Below are 21602 nucleotides of genomic sequence, written 5' to 3' on the forward strand. Positions count from 1 at the left end.
AACGTTTACAGAATAGACACTCTCCTCACTTCCAAAAAAAATAAATAAATATGCTGAAAATTAGCAGACCACAATTCACTTTTGTTCTCAAGACTTCTGTTTTATTTTATTGAAGACTCCCGGCTTTGTTCATCAAAAGTCAACATCATCACCAAAAGTTAGCATGGGAAGATGACAGTAAATAATAGCACATTTTAGGCCACAGCCATCATTTCAAAGATAAAACAAATCTTGTTAAATTAATGAAACCACAAAAGAGAGAACTGAACTTCCACAGTGATTCTGATCACTGCCCCACACTTTCCTCTCTTGGATCTACCCAGCCTTGACATCATGCTAGATTATCTTTCTAACTATTGCTCTAATTTTGCCATTCTTCTAAAAAGAAAATGCAATGTCCCACTATTGCCCACAGCATAAAGTCCCAACTCCTTATCCTACTATTTTTACCCTTCTGTGATCTGGTTTGACTGCACCTGCTTTACCAAATTTCTCTTTCTTCTCCTCTACCTCTTACCTATGAATGCCAGGTGGCCCACTGCAAGGCTGCCTTGATGAAGAAAGTAATATATTGATTTACATTCAAGCACGTTTTTTATCTCACTGAGACACAGAACAGCTATTTTGAATACCACTGCCTAATATAGTTCTATCTGTCCGTTAAAGTCCAACTCAAAGTCCACCACCTCCAGAAAGTCTTCCCTGGTCTTTTCAGCTCAGCTAAACACAGCGTCATTGATTATCCTGCTTATACTCCCTAACAGCATCTACAAAGCTGGGTGTGGCTGTGCTTATTCACTTCTCCAGCCTCATCCAGCACCACCTGCCCTTTGTCCCTATATATAGGTCCCTCCTCTGTATGTTCCTTGAACATATAAAGTTCTTTCCGTCCTGGGGGCCTTCATACATATTCTTTCTTTCTTCTAAAACCCACTTCCTCCCATTAGTTGTCTGGTCCACAATTTCTGACATTTCAGGCTTCAACTTAAAAGCCACATCCTCAAAAAGACCCTCTTGGATATACGTCAGTCAGGGCCTCGGCAGGAAACAGGTGTCATATTCCAAATGGGGTAAAATGTTCACAAAGAAGCCATATACAAAGGTATGGACAGGGTTTAGGGACACCAACAAGAGATAGTGTGGTACCCCATGGCTACCATCAGCTGGGGAGGCCGGAAGCAGGAGGGAAGGGAATGTACTAGAACCTGGAGAGTGTAAGTGTAAGGGCCACCTTAAAGAATTGAGAATTGATGGTCTTCAGTGGAGAGTTTCAATCAAATAGAGATATGGCGTGGAGAGAGCCAGGAAAGCAAATAACCCAGCCTCATTCTTCACCCACCATCTCAATGGCCAATCCCCACTGGACGCAGAGGAACCCTTTAAAGCAGTCGATGCAGAAAGGCTCCCAGGAAGGGCGAGGAAGGGTGGGAAAAGGGGCTGCTGGGACAAACAGAAGCTACCAAACACACGACTCATTCTTAGGTAGACACTCTGATTATTCTGCCTCATACACACCAACCTATTGTTTTTCTTCTTAGTAGTCAATAACATTTTTAATTCTACATTTATCTTTTTGCTTATGTCTATAAGCACTTTCAGATTGTCAACTCCGTGGCCATGAAGACAGGAACCTTATTTAGTGAGCTCACTGAAGCATTCACAGAATGTAGCACATAACAGATGTTGAATAAATACTTGCTAATAAATGAGTGAACACATGGATCCATCAGATATGTAGACATGTGTCAATACGTGTGTGACACATATAATTATGCACACATACTTCTCAGCTTCAAAGAAACAAACCTCCTCTGCAGAATTAAGAAATGCCAGAACATTTCACATCTAAATCAATGAAATGAAAACAAAATGCTGCATAGCATAGAGACTCAAATTCTAACTTCAAAGAGAACTGATCATTTTCTGAGATGAGAAAGTCTTTCCCATTAACCTCCTGTGAAACACGCTGAGCCAGACTAGATAAGCTATCACTGTATTATACAAAATTGTTATCTTCCCCAATACACATTGCAGATTTAAATGAGGTTGAGTGGGAGTATTCTCAGTAGCTCCCATACCCAACTTTTTAGCTTCAAAAGATGGAAAGCACTAGCAAAAGCTGAGTCCCCTTCTCTTGGAATTGGGGTTTTACATATCTTCCAAAAGCCTACATTTCTCTGAGATCTTGCAGTACCATTGCAAGGAATCCAGACACAACCTCTTTAAATCAAATTTTCCATAAGTTCATATTACATGGTAAGTATAATTTATAGACCGTTACATTTAACACCGAAACACAAACTTCCACATTTCCTTCTCTCCTCCCTCCGCAACACATTCTCACTTTGATGGGAAAGGAGGAAGTCTTTTTCCTTTAGCATCGCACACAGCATAATTCCAAATGCTTTCCTTCAGTTCCTCAAATGTGTCATATGCCATGTTCTCTCCAACCACAGGGTCTTTGTACTTGTTCCTTTTTGGTAGGAAATGCAACTCTCTTTTCTACAGCTAGTTTTGTCTTTAAACAACAACAACAAAAAAAAACAGAAAGGGGGTGATATTAATAACTAGACTGTAGAATGACTGTAAGGCAAACTTGTCCAGCTCATGGCCCACAGACCAGGATAGCTTTGAATGCAGCCCAACACAAATGTGTAAACTTTCTTAAAACATTACGAGGTATTTTGCAATTTTTTTAGCTCATCAGCAATCGCTAGTGTTAGCATATTTTATGTGTGGCCCAAGACAATTCTTCTTCCAGTGTGGCCCAGGGAAGCCAAAAGATTGCACACTTCTGCTGTATGAAATAATCAAGATAATACATGCAAGGCACATAAAATAGAGCCTGACACTTAGTAACATCTCAATAAATGCCTCATCATTATCATCATCAACCACATCATCAATTATTACTTTACTTCTAAATTATCTTTCAGATCTCTAATCTAATATTACTCACTCCAGGAAGTTTTTACATACCCCAAATTGGATTAGATGCCCCAATCATGCCCTTTCATATGACTAGTATCTTTTCTTCATAGCACTAATTATAACCCATAATTAGATATTATTCAAATAAACACAAAAATAGTGTATATGTTGCCAACTAAGAGAAAAAAATCCTTGAGGATGTGTGCAGCAAGCATGTTTGTTACTGTCCACCCTTGTGTCTCTAGTTCTAGAATAATGTCTTGCATTTAGTGCTCAAAAAATGTGTTAAATGAACAAACAACCTCTCTCCCTTTGTGCCATAGTAATCACTTTTCATAAATTTCACACCCCTTTTCATAAATTTCCTTCATCCTCCTTATTTCAGGAGCTCTAAAGTTAGGCATTTCAAGAAGCTGATGCGTCAAGAAGACACATGACCAGAGATCCCAGCTCCCAGATTCACAGATGGGCCACAACCCAAATGTGCATAATTCCAATTGCAGAGTATCCTGGGCATAGGAAGGAAATGAAAGAAGCTATCTGTTGTGGACTGAAAGCTTGTGTCCCCCCAAAATTTACATGTTGAAGCCTTAACCTCCAATGTGATGATATTTGGAGGTAGGGCCTTTGAGGGTAATTAGATTTACATGAAGTTACAAGGGGAAGGTTCTTGTGATGGCACTAGTTCCCTTATAAGAAGAGACCAGAGGGCTTGTTCCCTCTTTCTACCATGCAGGATACAGCAAGAAGGCAGCCACCTGCAAGCCATGAAGGGGGCCCTCATCAGAACCTGACCCTGCTGGCACTCTGATCTCTGACTTCCCAGCCTCCAAAACTGTGAGAAATAAATGTCTGTTGTTTAAGCCACCCAGTCTAAGGTATTTTATTATAGCAGCCCAAGAAGACTAATGCAGTCTCCTACGTGGATGGGAGTGGGGGTGGGGGACACTTTGCTGCATTCATGGATACTTCAATCTTACTTATATAGTTTCTTACACAATTGTTAAAGCATAGTTCTGAGAAAGTATGCAAAGAAAACGCCTTATGTCCACCACATTATTTCCTCTTCCCGGACACACAGAAGGAGCACATTTCCCTTACTTGTACTTGGATGCAGGTCACATGACTGAATCCTGGTTAATAGAAGGCAGACAGCAGTGCTAGAGAGAGATAGATTTTATATATATATATATGTCATTCCCATGCCTGGCCCAAAAAATATCCCATGTGCAATATTCCAGTCTTCCCCTCCATTACCACCTTGTAGGTTACCAGGGCTACTTGTCACCTATTATACCTCAAACAAGTGAGAAATACATTTTTATTTTATTAAGTCCCTGATATTTCAGGGCTTATTTGTCACTGCTGCATATCCTAGTATTTTCCTGACTAATGCAAAGAGGCAGAGTGGAACAGTGGAAAAAGAAAGAGCGAGATCAAGGAGTTGAGGCCTGGTTCAACCATCAGCTTGTGATGTGATATTGGAACATCATCTCCTCTGTAGCCCTGAATTTTCTCATTCATGCTACTCAGATGGGAATAGATCACCATGAACAGTCTCTGATTTTGCCCCATATCTACCTGGAAGCCAGATTCAACGCTTCATTATATCCCTTCCTCCCACACATACACACAGTTCTAAACACAGTGATAAATCACATTGTTTTTCACTGACAAATTTCTTGGATGATAACAGGGATTATAGCTAGAATGACCTTATATGTCATGGTTTGGCTAGGAAAATCTCCATTTATGCCTGTTGTCTCAGTGTAATTCATTATGGTTATTAATAAAAGAGCCCCCCATTTGCCTCTTAGGCATCCTGGTTTAAACAATAAATTATAGGGTTAAGCTAGTTATATCATACACAGTTCTTACCAGACACCTCTCTGCCCATTCTATTTTTCTCCCTCCACCTTGAGGCTTCATCATCCACAAAAGTCTTCCCTGAAGTCCTTTACTAAGTAAAGTTTATTGGATCATCTGCCTGCAGCCATCTGGCTAGCTGAGAAATTGCTCAGAGAAATACCTAACTCACAATCATATTCCATGGCCTCAAACTGGCCACATGGCCTCACTCTAACTGCAAGGGAGACAGGTTATTGTAGACTTCCTGGTGGCCTTGTATGCTCATGAACTTAAAACAAATTGGTATATGTAAATTTGTTATTTTGTTTTGTTATTATTATTGTATTTTATTTTGTTGCTATAAAGACATGGGAGTATGTCAAGTTTTAATAAAATGCCTTTGCTTTCTCTGTAGGAAAACGACTATGGGGTAACCTTATAGCACTATTCCCCAGAAGCTATTCCCTGATAAAGGTAGAATGGCATTGTTAATGAGGAAAATGACATCTGATTGATAAACTGATTCTACACCGGGCAAACTGTGAATGAATATGAATACCTGGAGGGAAGGCATAGATTTGGGCTTCCCACAGTGCAAGACCTGGATGCTGTTATAAAAGATATTGGTTCCTATGGAGCTTTGAGTTTTTAAGCTAGGATGGTTCCCATACTTAATCCTGTAGTCTCTACAACAACAACAACAACACCTGTGTTTTTAGTGGGAGGAGGAGCCTGGTCCTTGGGCTGCCGTGAAAACTCACACCAAAAAGATGATATGCTTGATGCTGCCCTCCTGGCCTGCTGTGTTTCCTCTGGAACACTCTTCTAAGTGAAATTGACCACTGTGGTCATGTGACTTTGATTACCTTTCCTTGCTATTCAAAGTATGCATCTTGGAGGAGCAGCATCAGCATTCTCCCAGGACTTGTGAGATATGCAGTCAACCTCCTCCCCTACAGACCTACTAAATTAGAATCTACAGTTTAACAAGGTCTCCACATGACTCTTAGGCACAGTTAAAGTTTGAGAGGCAGCGGTATGAATGAACCAGGACTATGGCTAATCAAATAGCCTCCAGTCCCAACACAGCCTAGACAACAATTTCCCTCAATGTTTTAAGTGTATTAACAGTTAGGCTTTATTACCTTCCCTCAAAAATGTTTACCCAGCTCCATCACGTGAAAGCAAGGGAAAAAGACAATAAGAGAAAATCCATGTAGACTAGAACACAGGGCTCTCCTGGTCCCATGAAGTCCAGGAGAGCTGGGCCAGTTTCGCTCAGCCTGGGCCCTCCAATAAACATCTACAGGGAAATTAAAGGCAGGACTTCATGGGAGAAGCTCTAGGCCAAGAGAGTCCTTCCTGCTTTTCCAGCCATGCATGGGTTCCAGCTCTCTGAGAGCAGAGGAATTGTCTTCTATAGTGTTGCCAAATTGGCACAGTGAGCCCCTTAGACTGATACCTTATTCTCTCCCAGTTCCCATTCTGTCCAGCTGTTCATCAGCTACACTAACATCTTTTGAAGTGAAGAACAGAATGGGCTACCCCGGAAAGCAACTTTTTGGAGAACAAAGAAAAGGGCACACAGGGCTGGGTCAAATACTCCATGTGCTGGCTTCAGAGGGAGAAATTTAATTTTATTTTTATATATTCCACATTCCCTGGAAAGAGGTAGTGAGAAGTCATGCCTGGTGTTTAGATAAGGAAATACTAGATTTTCCTATAAGAAATAGGAAACCACATGTATTAAAAATGAAAACAACCATATAACATATATTCTGTATGGTCCCAAGATATTACTTATAGTCTTCTCTATGGGTAAGGATTATGAGCTGTTTCCAGTACCTTCTTTATAAAAAATAACACATAATATAATGCATTGTATTATAAAAATAATACAATCATACATTTTTCATTTGAAATGAAAATCTATAAAATGTGAAAACAAAAGAGATAAATACAAGAGATCTTCAAAAAACTTTATGAAAAATGCATATTGTGAACAAACTCCATGAAGTTCAAAAATGTTTTGCACCAAAATAAACTCATACTAACTTGTTATAACATGTCTGAAACAGATTTAGTTTGAGGCACTAAAAAGAAAATATAGTTTGAAAAGCTCCTATATCAGAATGAAGTGAATTCTGCTAGAATTGAAGCAAGAACAAACATCAAATTTTTGGCGAAGCTTGAGTGGAAGAATGGTGAAATCAATGATGCTTTACAAAAAGTTTATGGGGACAATGCCCCCAAAGAAATCAACAGCTTACAAATGGATAACTGGGAGTGTGGAAGATGGGAGAAAAGTGAAAAGATTGTCTTGGATGATTTGAGAAGAAAGAAGGGAGAGTTCTTGTCTGGATATGTAGCTCAATGGTTTATTTGGCTAGCTTGGAGTCTCACACTTCAAGTCAACATAAGAAAGGCTCACACCTGGCCAGGTGTGGTGGCTTACATCTGTAATACTAGCACTTTGGAGGCCAAGGCAGGAGGATTGCTTAAGCCCAGGAGTTCAAGACCAGACTGGGCAATATAGCGAGACCTCCTCTCTACAAAAATTTATTTTTAATTAGTCAGGCATAGTGGCACATGCCTGCAATCCTAGCTACTTAGGGGACTGAGTTGGTATATGTAAAGTTTTTGTTTTGTTTTGTTACTATTATTATATTTTATTTTCTTGCTATAAAGACATAAGTATACGTCAAGTTTTAATAAAATGCCTTTGCTTTCTCTTTAGGAAAATGACTATGGAGTAACCTTGTAGCACTATTCCCTGGAAGCTATTCCCCGATAAATGTGGAATGGCATTGTTAATGAGGAAAATGACATCTGATTGATAAACTGAGGTGGGAGGATGGCTTGAGCCCCGGAGATCAAGGCTGCGGTGAGCAGCAAGCAGTGATCATGCCACTGTACTCCAGCCTGGGCAACAGAGCAAGACCCTACCTCAGAAAAAAAAAAGAAAAAGAAAAAAAGAAAGAAAAGGCTCAGATCCTTTCAACAAATGTAAGTTAAGTGCCCGCTATGTATTATAGAAGGAGATGTTTTAAGGTGTTTTAAACATACAATATCCATCCTTTAACCACTCTAAAAGTGAAAATGATTATTATCACGCTATCAGTGAAAACAACTGAGATTTGGGGTGACTAAGTGGCCCCCCTAAAGGCTGCAAGCACCTACCTTATTGCAGGGCTTCATAAATGTTTGTTTTGGAGTAGAAGAAAGTGGAAGGGGAGTTGAAGTCAGATCTGCATTTCCTGGACACCTCTTTGAACTATTCTTCAAATATTCAGTCTTCTATAGCTTCACTGAGGACAAATTTCCCAGAGAAATTTGCTCCACTTAGTCCTTCCATTTTCAACACTTTTTGCGTCCCCCACATTGACTATCCCTTCTCTGGCCCCTCTGCCCAGGCATCAAGCAAACACCCACACTTGGGCAATTACTGTCTTCCAATCCTCTCTTTCTTTGCACAGATGAAAGTTCAATGTTAAGAAGGCAAAGTATTAAAAGTATAAAAAGAAAAAAAATCACTGAAAAATCAATTGGTGCTCTATGCTGTGGTTCACCTGTTTCTCCTTTGCTTGTCTTTTCACAACTGAATATATGCACCACTGCACAGCTAATGTACCTGTCCAATCTGATATAGCTTACTCAATTGCCCTATCCACGCAGAGATACATTGATTTTTACTTCAAAACCAACACCACCAAGCTTCCTATTTCATAGAAATTGAAAAAAAAGAAAAAGTTAGCCCACTTTAAAGAGAAAAGGTCACTTCCTGATTTTGCTAACATCAGGAAACAAAGCTTTAGATCTTTCAGTACCTGCCTCCACCCCCAACAAAGCCCATAAATCTAGCATAACCAGAGGACAGATGATTGATTGTACACGTGAAAAGTTTGAGTAACTCAGAAATGAGCCATTCTTCTTTTCAAAAAACTTCAGATCTTGAACTTCTAAAATTTACTCAGATTCAGATCTCTCTCTTTCTCTTTCTTTCTTTCTTGAAATAGCATTTGTTCATCCAAACCTTTTGCACACCAATTATGTTAAAGGAACCATTCCAAGAAGGCACCAGTCCTCTGAGACATCTATGCGCAACATTTTCTGTCTACTTCTGTTTCGAAAACATGTGTGAGTACATGCAGTTAGAGGCAAAAGGCAGAGTGGGGAGAGACAGATATTTGGAGGATGGAAGTCAGCAAGAGGGAACCAGAGAAAAAGCCAGGCCTGAGCTGAGATCTCTTTTCTGGGATGGTCCTGTGTTTTTGGATCTCTGTAAAATGAAAAAAAAAAAAAAAGCCTTAAAACAAATCGTGTTTTTCCTGGTATTTTGTATTTAAAATTACTAGGTAAATGTATAGTTTAAACATTTATTGGGAGCCTGCTAGGCATGAACATGTACAAACCACATGCTGTATTCTCAAGGTGCTTACAGTGCATTTGGGGAGAGCCCTACATAGCTACCTACGATACAGGTAATATAATTACATAGTGGTTACAGCAACTTTCTCTGGAATCAGGCAGACCTGTGCAACAATGCCAACTCCATCGATTAGTAGCAGTAAAAACCTGGAAAAGCCATTTTGCCACTCCAAGTCTCAGTTTCTTTATCTGCCAAATGTGAATAGTAGCATTAGTGGGATTATTGTAAAACTAACTGAAATTATGAGCATCATGTGCGTAGCACATGAACTCGTAATATGAGCTCACTAAAGCTAGGCAGTTGTTGTGACTGTAAAATAATAATTAGTACTCTCATCATTATTGATTGCAGATAGAAGCATGATATGAAACCCTACAGAGGAAAGAGGGATTTCTTTCTTACTGGAAGTCGAGGGAGGAAGCACAGAAATGAGGCAATATATGAGCAGTAACTTTTTTTTTTTTTTTAATGAAAGATGTATGAAAGGGCATAAGATGTCACAATGAGGATGCCGCCTGCACAAAAATGGAGTCAGGCACTGGGGTTGGAATAAAGAAGTGTGCCTGGAGTCAAGGGAGTGGAATCAGAGGCTGAAAACAAAGCTAAGGGGAAGGCCAGGGAGGCCTTCCACGGAAACATGACCAGGATTTTGCAGGCACGGGGAGATGTTGAAAGATTTTACACTGGAAGAGGAAGGGAGTGAAATGAACTAGAAAGAGTTTGGGGTGGAGTCTTACTCGTCAAGCTAGTGTAGAGGTAGAAGAGTTAACCTCAATGAAGTCCCCTAGAGAATGACAGATCAGCTTAAGATTTCCCTACTGTGTACACATAACACCATGAATTGTCTGTTATTAATATAAATTATGTTATATAATAATTACTTATTACTTAACTTCTTGTCTTACCCACCATACTGTAAGTTTCATGAAAGCAGAGATAATGTTTGACTTGCTCATTGTTATATGGGCAGCGCCCAGCACATATTAAGCTCTCAAATACCCAATGGATATCTCTTCCTTTATCCATTATTAATTGATATAGAAGGACTTTCCCCAGCTTTGCAAAGAATGCAGACTCATCTCTCTTCTTTGAATGGCAATGGAGTTATTAAGGACCATGTAACTAATAGAGTTTTCTAGCCATTCAGCTATACTGGAAGCCCCCAGAAGCCAGAAAAGTGATGTTCTTTTTTATTTTTTCTTTCTTTGAATCTCCTACTTCCCTAGTATTAGTTTATCATTAGTTTTGTATCACTGAAAATCATAAAACTACATTAAAAAAAGTTTCAGTATTTCCACTTGGTAAAATCTGCCATTATCCTAATTCATTGCAATGGCATGCTTTAAATTCATAGATTACATTCATCTGGTATTTTGGAATATGTTGCATATCTCAAAGCACTTATATAACCAGCAATGTATCCATTTCTCCTTTTAAGCTCATCTGCTTTTTATGACCAAAGAGAGTTATGCAATCCAATGTATAATCCATTCTGCTTCTTTTCCCTGGTTACCAGAAAGCTCATAAGTATACATGTTATGCTTAACTATTAAAACTGTTATCAGACAGGATTTCTTAATACATTCACTTTACTCTCTACGTTTATATCTTGACTCCTACCTTTTACCTTGTGTTAATGGCTTCAGTATATACCTGTGCATTTATTTTACATTTTGTCAAAACCTTTTTAAGGTTGACAGGAAGATGATAGATAGATAGATAGATAGATCAATAGATAGATATATATGACATGATTTAAATACACATATATATATATCACCAATACTGGAAGTATATCTATCTAACTCCCAGATGACTTCTGTCCCACATTTCTATCAGCTCTGTCTTCTTCAGTAATCTATTTTGTCACCCACCAACCAGAACACATAACTTCTCTACAATTAGTGAATTCCAAAAAGAATCTTCTCACATGAAGCATGAGTTAACAATTTAGACATTAGGGAAGATTTTAGAGGTGTCATTTTTTTATTTGTACCAATTATGGGCCACATGAGAAATTTTGTTACATGTATATAATGCATAGTGATCAAATCAGGGTATTTAGGGTGTCCATCTCCTGAGTAAAGTACATTTTTGTTTAAATGTAGTCATACTACTCTACTATCAATCAGTGAATTTATTTTTTCTATCCTCTGTATATTCATACGCTTTAACCCACTTCTCTTTGTCTTCCCACTCCCCCTGCACTCATCCTTCCCAGTTTGTATTCTCCATCTTTCTACTCTCTACCTCCACGTGACGCAGTTTTTTAGCTGCCACTTGTAAATGAGAACATGTGATATTTGTCTTTTTGTGCCTGCTTATTTCACTTAAGATAATGATCTCCAGTTTCATCCATGTTGCTGCAAATGACATGATTTTATTCTTTGTTATGGCCAAATAGTATTTCACTGTGCATATATACCACATTTTCTGTATCCATTCATCTGTTTGTGAACACTTAAGTTGATTCCACATCTGTGCTATTGTGAATAGTGCTGCAGTAAACATATGAGTGCAAGTATCTCTTTGATATACTGATTGTTTTCCTTTGGGTAGAGACCCAGTAGTGGGATTGCTGGATCAAACAGTAGTTCTATTTTCAGCTTTATGAGGATTCTTCGTGCGATTTTTCATGGTGGCTGTACTGGTTTACATTCCCACCAATAGGGAATTGAGTTCCCTTTTCTCCACATGGAATTGTATTAGGAAATGCATTTCTGTTCTTTTTCCCAAATCTCTTTCGGTTATCCTGCCTTGGGTCTATTTTAATACTCTAAACCAAGGGTCATCAAGCTTTCTCTGTAATGGTCTAAATAGCAAATATTTTAGACTTCGCCAGCTGTGAGGTCTCTGTTGAAACCACTCAGATTTGCTGTTGTAGTGGAATTGAAGCCATAGATGTATACACAAATGGATATGATTACATTTCAATACAACTTCAATTACAAAAATAGGTGCCTGCCAGATTTGGCCTGTGGTTCAGTTTGCTAGCCCTGTTCCAAACCTTCCTCCCACTGTCCCTGTCCTCACTGGGCCCTCTCAATGAAGTGTCACTGTGGCTCAACTCCAACGTCCAATCTCTTCAAGTTAGCCCCAGCAAGACAAAGAGCTCTAAAGTTAAAGGGACAGGACCCTCCCTCCTCAAAAGGCCTTTTAGTTACATGTGTTGTAGCTTGAATATACCCTGGGTGAGTCTGTCCTTGTCTCACATATACCCATAGTTAAAAAAATATATATTTCTACCATGTACAGTGATCACCAAAAGAGAACCTTAAATGAATAAAATTATTAAGTTAATGGCAAAAACCGCAATCACTTTTGCACCAACCTAATGATTTTAAATGGAGTAAAATGTCTCCATTCTATTTCAAATATAGCTGCATTCCAGAAAGGTTCTGAAAGTATTTCTAGAGCCTGCAGCCTTAGTCAAGGTTAGAAAGAGGGCTCAATCAAGGGAGCAGAAAAACTAGTCTGTAAACCAACATGACCCAGTTACATGACCCCAGACAATAACTTTATTATGCCTCAGTTTCCCTACCTACACAATGGAGGTGGTAGTTTACCTGCCCAAAGGCTAAATTTTGGACCAGATGATCTCTTGGAGATTGTTTCCCTAAATCAGTGTTTTTCAAATGGTCTCAGGCATCTGCATTCCCTGGGGTGCTTTGTTAAAACAGACTACCAGACCCCAGCCTGAGTTTCTGAATTAGAGTAGGTCTAGAGGGTCTTAAAGTGGCACCAAGTTCCCAGGTGCTATTGCTGCCACTGCTGGTGTGGGCTTACACCTGAGGGCCTCTAGTCTCTACAACGGAGATCTCCCAGTCCCTTATACAGGAAAGCAATGTTGGAGGAATGGCTACTGCTGGCTTCCCTTTATTTTTCAAAATGGCTTCCTTCTTGAAGGGATGAGAGGTTGGTTCTATTTGCCCACTTAGTCTCAGGCACTGCAGCCACACCTCAGCAGCTAATTCCAGGCTGAAAGGAGGCTGAGGTGGTCACTCTCATGGGGCCATTCTCTGGAGAAAGATAGAGACACGGAGTACAGTTGAGAAGAGAGAGGCAAGAATGCCACCACACAATTCCTTTACATAAGCCACCCTTCTAGAACTTTCTCTTTCCATAAACACGAAGCATAGATTGAAGGTCAACACTACATATATGCCCAGCAGCAAGAAATGCAAGGTGGGATGCAAGGACTTAGAAGACTAGGAAAGTGCAGACCGCCCTCAGGGACTCTCATCTTATGAGCAAGGCAACATTTACATGTGTTTACACACTTGGGTTCCACGTCAAGAGAAGTAGATAATTAAACAATTAGATTATGTGGCATGAAAATAGAGGCGTTCCAGAGAGGGTGTTGGTGGACTTGAGAGAGCTGGGCAAGCATTCCTGGAGATGGTGAGGCGGGCTGGCAAAGGCTGGAAGGGAGAGGAAGAACAGGAGCAGTGGAAAGCCAAGTAAAACGCAAGAAGAAGCCTGGATGCACCTGGAATATTAGCAGAGCCGGCATGAGAATGAGCAGAGGGGGCCGGGCAAGCAAAGGGGGCTGTGTGCGGTAGCTCATGCCTGTAATCCCAGCACTTTGGGAGGCCGAGACAGGCAGATCACGAGGTCAGGAGTTCAAGACCAGCCTGGCCAACATGGTGAAACCCCATCTCTACAAAAGATAAAAAAGAAAAAAAATTAGCCAGGCATGGCGGTGTGTGCCTGTAATCCCAGCAACTCAGGAGGCTGAGGCAGGAGAATCACTTGAACCTAGGAGGCAGAGGTGCAGTGAGCCGAGATTGCACCATTGCACTCCAGCCTGGGTGACAGGGTGAGACTCAGTCAAAAAAAGAAAAAAAAAAGGAGAGAGAATGAGCAGAGGGGACTCTTACACCTGTCTCTCTCCCTGCTGGTATGTGCTCCCTTTAGTTGTTCCCATTTCTGTGTCCCAGTTTCCTCCTTTCGTGGAATGAAGGATTCAAGCCAAATTTTCTGAAGTTTCTAAATTTTGTTCACCTTGGAGAGATCCCATGCCAGAAAAGGGCGAATGAGCAGGTGAAGCTTAGCCCTTCTCTCTGTTCCACCTGTGCTTCAGCCAAAGCAGCCCTGTTTTCTTATGTTTTTATACTCCTTGTACAGCTTTGCTTCCAGAAAGGATTTAAAACTTACTCAACAAGAAATTCTATAAAGGCTCCTTCCATCTGCACATCGTACGGCTTGAGTAGAAGACAGAAAGAAGCCAGTTAGCACAGGTCATGGATTTCTATGTTGGACAGGCTAGATTCTAGAACAGCTGGAAAGCAGAGAGGGGCTTAGAGCAATGGGGGTGGGAAATAGGGAGCCATTGAAGGTTTGTGAGTAGAGGAGTGTCACAGCAAAAGAATGAATTGAGCCCACAAACTACTGTACTAGGAACTGATCTGAAAATCTCAACTGCTCAGAAAGTTGAGTAAAAACAAAGGGTGATTTTTCCCCCTTGTCAGCCTTCCCTCCCAGGACATTGTATTGTATGCAAAACGGGTAACTGTAAGACAAACATTTTTTTCCACTGCCCTTCTCAGCCCCACAAGCCTTCAGGAAGATCCGAACTTCAAGCAAAGCCTTTTTATTTTTCAACACCCACAGCTTCCATTCAACAATCAGAAGTTTTCCACTTTGATCAAAGAGGCTAAACAAGAGGGCCAAGGGAGCAGCTGGTTCTCAGCAGCTCTGGGCAGACCACAGAGCCCTTGCTACCCACTCACTGTCCGTGCCCACCAGAGGACACAGCCTTCTCCCCAAATCAGCCAGGTACATGCCCCAGAAAACACTGGCTTGCCTCGTTCCCACCTTAATTACCGGACCAAACGAATGTGAACACACTGTTTTCAAAACCAAACTCAACTTGGGATCACGGGGGCCTCGGTTTCCTTGATTGTAAAATGGGCATATCGCCCCCCACTCTATTTAGCCCAAGAAAACAATTTATCTCTTGATGTCTCTTTTGTCTCCAGGATCTATGCTTTTATAGACTCACTGGGAGGAAATATCCAGACCAACTCCTGAAGCCTGACCTAATTTGGGAGATGCTCAGAAGTTTTGGTTCTATGCAAGAACAGCAGTGGTAATAATCCAAGCTTGGCTTTAGACACAGGACATTTCCTTAGGGGCATCTGGAATCTCTGCTGGCTCAAAGTGATGTGCTGCAGACAAAGAGTGAGCAGAAAGGAAAGAGGTGCTATGCAGAATGAGCTTCTTCCAGGGTGATACCAAATGGAGCTTTCAAAGGCCCACATCTGGAGGCAGCAGCTATGCAGTGATTAACATTTTAAATGGTGTTTTGAAATGGAGATCATTAGTAACCACAGATGTGACCTAACTCTGTCCCCCCCAGATAATCTGTTTATTGTATCTAAATTCCAGACTTGGCCCAGTAGACCACTTGGGATGCTTAACAGGAATTGTCCAACACCATCCCCAAATCTATTTTTATTCATAGTACTCTGACATCATCTCGCTTGGTCTTCCTGACGACTGCAATGCAGATTGGGAACAGAGAAAGCCATAAAGACTTGTATGATGGCCCAAGGCTAAGAAGGGAAAGGGCTGAGACCACACTTCAGGTTTTAGCTTTCAGGTGCAGTGAAGATTGAATGACTTGGCACGAGCTTTCAGCCAGGCAGGCTGCAAAGTGCACCCAAGTTCTTTCAGTGATCGACACTTGCAACTTGGGTTGAGATAGTTTTCATCCTCCCTGAGCCTCAGTTTTCCCATCTGCAAAAAATAAATATTGCCTGCCTCGGAGGGTGGAGGTGGAAGTGGAGTGAAGCCACATTAACTCCTAGCGCTGTGCCTGAGACAGTAGAGGTTCAATTATAGTAGTCATATACACACACAACACATACATACACAAGACACAACACACCACACACAACACATACATACACAACACACCACACACAACACATACATACACACCACATACGGCATGCATTACAGGTCACAAATGCACACCGCACACACACTGCATACATATACCATACAGAACACACAACACATACACATACCCCCATACCACAAATACACACACACCACATAGTACACGACGCAGAACACACACAGCCCCCACATTCCACACCACACCACCTCACTGCCAATTCTTTTCCCTCTTCATGAGTTTTATGTCAGGTCCAGGTTCATCTGCTGGTTTAACAGATCCCAAAACATTCTGCAGGAGTGTTTGTTCAAAGGATTTTTTGATATTTCCAGATTCTTTCTCTAACAGTCTCTTTGAACCCCAAATTTCATACTGCCATAAGCCAGTCCCCCTTTGGAGAAATATCTCCATTTGTGCACCCTCTTTCCCCCAGAGAGCCTGCAGCATGTCCCTTTTTAAGCAGGAGCCAATCAAACCGAACCCTTTGGAGTTATTCCACTGCAGTCCGAGGGATCCGGCCTCCCTGAGACCCAGCAAGGACTCATTATCTGGGGAGGTCTTCTGAGCCACAGGCCTCGCTGAAAGAAGGTGCAGCTTCTTGAAGAGGAAGGCGTTTTGTGGCCGAGTCTAAACGAAACAGAAGTTGCTTTGTGTGTGCGCACGCAGGCACACACACACACACACACACACACACAGAGTAGGAGAACCGTCATTTTCCTACGCGCCCTCTGACATCAGCCACCTTCTCTGTAGCTAGTTTCTCTGCACACAACTTAATCCCTGGCAATGAAAAATGAACCTCTCCCCCACCCTTGCTGCTGCCTCTCGCCTCACGCCCCCAGAGAAGAGTTTCTCCGCCAGGCAGCAGGTGAAGGTTTTTTTCCAAGTCACATGATTCAGGATTCAGGGGGAGAATCCTTCTTGGAACAGAGATGGGCCCAGAACTGAATCAGATGAAGAGAGATAAGGTGTGATGTGGGGAAGACTATATAAAGAATGGACCCAGGGCTGCAGCAAGCACTCAACGGAATGGCCCCTCCTGGAGACACAGCCATGCATGTGCCGGCGGGCTCCGTGGCCAGCCACCTGGGGACCACGAGCCGCAGCTATTTCTATTTCACCACAGCCACGCTGGCTCTGTGCCTCATCTTCACGGTGGCCACTATTATGGTGTTGGTAGTTCAGAGGACGGTAAGTGGACTACTCTTCCTCCCTTTCCTTTTCTTGTTGTTTTGCCTAGAGAAAGAGCCCTGGGAACAAATGATATTCGTTTGTTGGTTAAGAGCAAAAAATAAAATTAAATAAACTCTCTCTCTCTCTCTCTCTCTATATACATATATATATATATATATACACTACAGTATATGCTGTATAACCTAATACACTTATGTTACATAATACATGTTATACTACATATATATATATATATATATATATGAGAAAAGGAGAAAAGAAAGAGGAACTTAACTCTCTAAAATAATTTGGCTTGTTGAGAGAAATATTGTTAGACCATCATCATCTTAAAATTTTGCAGACCTGTCTGAGCAAAACAGTGGAGGGGAGCTATTGGCCTTTTAAAGTTAAGATTTAAATCTTAATGAGCCAGAGACCCGTATCAAGGAAGGAAGCAATAGAGAAACCTGATAACACATTTGCGCAAGTTGTTATCATGTCTTCAAGGACTTCAGACTGGATTCTGAGGTTCTATATCCTAAGTCCGAGTGTCCTGGAGGTTTCTGAGGCCTCACCCATTGCCAAGAGTTTTGTTTTTGCTTTCGTTTTATACAAGGAGCTAAGTTTCAGAGGCCAAGGTCTAGAAGGAAAGGAGGCAAAAGAGAAGACCATGGCTTCTTAGAGCTTTGGACATTTTGGTGTTAAAGCCAGCAAGACAAATCGAAAGCTTCCTCTTAAGCCACAACTTTGAAGAAGTTAGGGCGTCACCAAAAAAAAAAACAGGACATAGAAGCAGAAAGTCGAAAAGTTTTTAGCACCTGTTCTCTCTGAGGTTCCTCACAATACTAAACAATTGTTGGGTACACACTGTACAGGGTCAGACTGTCTTGGAAGATTTACTTTGAAGTAAATGGTAAGATTTGTTTTGAAAACAGAAGAGGAGGAGAAAGAGGAAGTTTCTTCATATTTTAGGAAATTGGTCTTTACAGAGAATCCACCAGTATATATTATATAGAAAATGCTGTAGTAATAGCATATATTGCTCATGAATTTTTTGATGAAGTTGTTAATTTGGGTAATTTAAGAACTGCACCCACCCACATGACCTGCCAAAGTGAGAATATTTCTGTTTCTTACTTCATAGCGCCTACTTTTCGTGGAATTATAATCCTGCAGAATTTGTTCTGGTTTTTCTTCAGTTTCCTTAGGCCAAATACTCTATAGCTTATCAATTGCTGGAAAGAACTAGGCTTTAAAAGGCTTTGATATCTATTTCTCAAGTGTCATCAAGCTTTGAAATTAAATGGAAGCTTTGAAGCTCATATCTCTACAAAAGTAAAAAGAAGGAGTCGCAAATATTTGATTTAGATAGTGGAATTCTTAAAACTCATAATTTAATGGGGTTATCTACATCTAATAAGTATAATAATCTTGAAAACACTTTAGGGCATCTTCTCTTCTGTAGGGGCTCTGCAATTTCTGTAATTCTAATTTGGAGTAAACCAAGGGTATGTCATTTTATAGCAATGGCCAAAGAAAAGAAATTGAAGTGTCCTTTAAGAAGTTCTTTAGTTAAAGGATCCAACTAGAACTGCTGAGAGAGAGAGAGAGAGAGATGGTGGAAAAATGGGTGGCGAAGTCTCTCTGAAGCTAGACAGAGCTTCAGAGCTCATTCATATCCAACTTTTAGTTGAATTGATTTCTTCTATAAAAGAACCAGAGCAGATCTTTCCGCCTCATTTTTGTAAATGTGGAAAATGAGGAGCAGAGAGGGAACAAGACTTGAACTATGTCACCCTGAGAAAGTGGTAGAGCCAATACGGCTTGATTGTTTAATGCAAGCAGCATCCCCTTTGCCAATACAGACAGACACAGAAGCACTAAGAAATACTGCACCCACTCTTCTCTTGGGAGCTTTATCTTCTTGTGCATCCACTTCCTTGACTTACCCCTCATGTTTGGATATGAAAAGATTCACTGCGCAATCTGATTGCACAGTTCGGTGTGCTGTGATTTCTTAGCCCAGGAAATATCAGTTGCTTCCTTAAAACTAAGGCTTGCCATGTTAATAGCAGCCGTGGTATATAAAGTGTCAAATGCATTGCACATATCATTTTCAATAAATTCCTCAGATCTTAACTGTTGTAAGACCTAACAAGAAAGAAAAAAGCATCATTTTCCCATTAACTTGAGTTATCAGGAAGGGTTTCCTATAGGAAGTTGGAATGTAGACTGACTCGAAAACAGGAAGAACTTAGACAAGTGAAGAGGCTCTAAAAGAAACTCTAGGAAAGAAATCAATGGGAGAAAGCCAAGGAGCTTAGACTCACATCCCCATTATTAAAAGTGGAATGAGTTAATGATCAATTAGCACTCTGTATGTGATGGGAACAGTGGTGGAGAACCATAAGAATGGTTTTACTGGCTTAAGAAGTCACACAATTCTTATCCCAAGGCACATGTATAGACAAAATTTAAAACAACTAAGTCATAACACATAATGAGTGATTAAAGGGATACCATGAGACCACAGGTTAAGGAAAGAGTGTATTTTTCCAGACAGGTTTAAGAAAAACTTTCCTGGGGATTAGAGTTTCAGGTTGGCTTGAGAAATGTGAACAATTTCAAACAGGCAGGGAAGGGAAAGCAGAAGAGAGGCACTCCTAGCTAATGGAACAGCATGAGCAAAGAGACAGAGGAGAGAAGACATAGAAAGTGTAGGGAAATCAACAAAGCTTGCCTTGAGGTTTGACTTGAAGATCAGGTAGCTCCAAGCTTAAACTCCTTGGGAGAGACAAAGGAGGAACTTAGGTTTCTATCTCAAATATTTATTAAATATCTACTGTGCGCAGGACGTTGTTCTAAAGTCTTGAAAAAAAACAACAAAATCCCTGTTTTTGAGTTACTGTGGAACTTACTACTTTCCCGTGATATTTTTAAAGTCTCAGTGGTGGTTGTATTTTGTTTTATTTACATTTAAGCCAGCATATTTATAAAATAAATATTATTTTATATTATATAATAATATTACTTTATATTATAAAATATACATTTCTATTTTATATTATAAACATTTCTATTTTATATTATAAAATAAACATTTTATATTATAAATATATTATAAAATAATATTTATTTTATGTTATTTAATATTTTATAATATATTGATATATTTTATAATATTTACATTATGAAATACTATACTTACATGGTTTAAGAAAAGTAAGTAGCAAATAAGAGAAAAGAAAGTAAAAATCTTCACACCTTCCCCACCCAACCACTAATCCCTCTTCGCTGAGATAACCACCATTGACAGATTCTTGTGTCCTTCCAGAAATCTGTGCATCTACAAATACACAGTACACATTATAATATATAATAAACCCATGGGTCATTATAATAAACCCATAATTTTGCATCTTGCTTTATTCACTTGAGAACACACTGTATATCTTAGAGATCCTTCCATGTCAGTACATAGAAGTTCATTTCATTCTTTTGAAGAGTCGCATAGTACGAAGTGTAAATGCTTCATAATTTATCTGTGCCTGGTGAGAGACATCAATGTTTTCTCTAGAATTTGTGCCCTCTGTGCGTGTCTGCAAGTATATCTGGGGAATAAATTTTTAGTGATAGGAATGGAATGTGCATTTTCTTTTTTTCTTTTTTTGGAGACAGAGTCTTGCTCTGTCCCCCAGGCTGGAGGGCAGTGGCACGATCTCTGCTCACTGCAAGCTCCGCCTCCCGGCTTCACGCCGTTCTCCTGCCTCAGCCTCATGAGTAGCTGGAACTACAGGCGCCCGCCACCACGCCAGGCTAATTTTTTTGTATTTTTCGTAGAGACGGGGTTTCACCGTGTTAGCCAGGAGGAATGTGCATTTTCGCTTCAATAAATGTCAGTCTGTCTCCAAAGAGATTGTACTAGTGTACCCCTAAGGAAATAAAAGTCCTACCAACAGACACCTCTTTACATCAATATGGAAAGAAAAAAAATGATTTACTGTTAAGCACAAGAGTACACGCAAATAGGCAGCCTGCAACAGACTACAAAGTGAGGATGAAATTTCACACAATTAATCTAGCAAAGCAAAAGAACAAAAAACTTCTCTTATCTTCTCAAGAGACAGGAGAATACATAATAAGATAGACAATGAGACAGACTCCTAGGTTAACACCAGAGGTATGTGTTTACATTTCAAAAAGACTCTGAAGCCCTCAACCTTAGAGACATCTTTGTTTTGTAAACCAGGAGACTGGGCTTCTCTAGCCCCAGGGGAGAATGTAAAGGGTTACATTCCAAAAGGTTAGAGTATAGGT

General features: G+C 40.3%; 1 protein-coding gene and 1 long non-coding RNA gene across 3 annotated transcripts in view; one reads left to right on the plus strand and one right to left on the minus strand.

The window, feature by feature from the left end:
* LOC129478974 (uncharacterized) overlaps positions 1-21602 on the minus strand; it is a 73347-nt gene that overhangs the window by 21322 nt on the left and 30423 nt on the right. The window lies entirely within an intron of this gene.
* Positions 16500-21602, plus strand: part of TNFSF8 (TNF superfamily member 8) — a 38290-nt gene continuing 33187 nt past the window's right edge. Inside the window, exon 1 of one of the 2 annotated variants that reach the window (XM_055271323.2) lies at positions 16500-17303. In XM_055271323.2, coding sequence (XP_055127298.1) covers positions 17109-17303 — 195 coding nt within the window. In that variant the 5' untranslated portion in view covers positions 16500-17108. The remainder of the gene's footprint in view (positions 17304-21602) is intronic. The other variant, XM_055271322.2, reaches the window with a different exon arrangement.

Source organism: Symphalangus syndactylus, chromosome 3 (assembly GCF_028878055.3).
Source record: "Symphalangus syndactylus isolate Jambi chromosome 3, NHGRI_mSymSyn1-v2.1_pri, whole genome shotgun sequence".
Lineage (NCBI taxonomy): Eukaryota > Metazoa > Chordata > Mammalia > Primates > Hylobatidae > Symphalangus > Symphalangus syndactylus.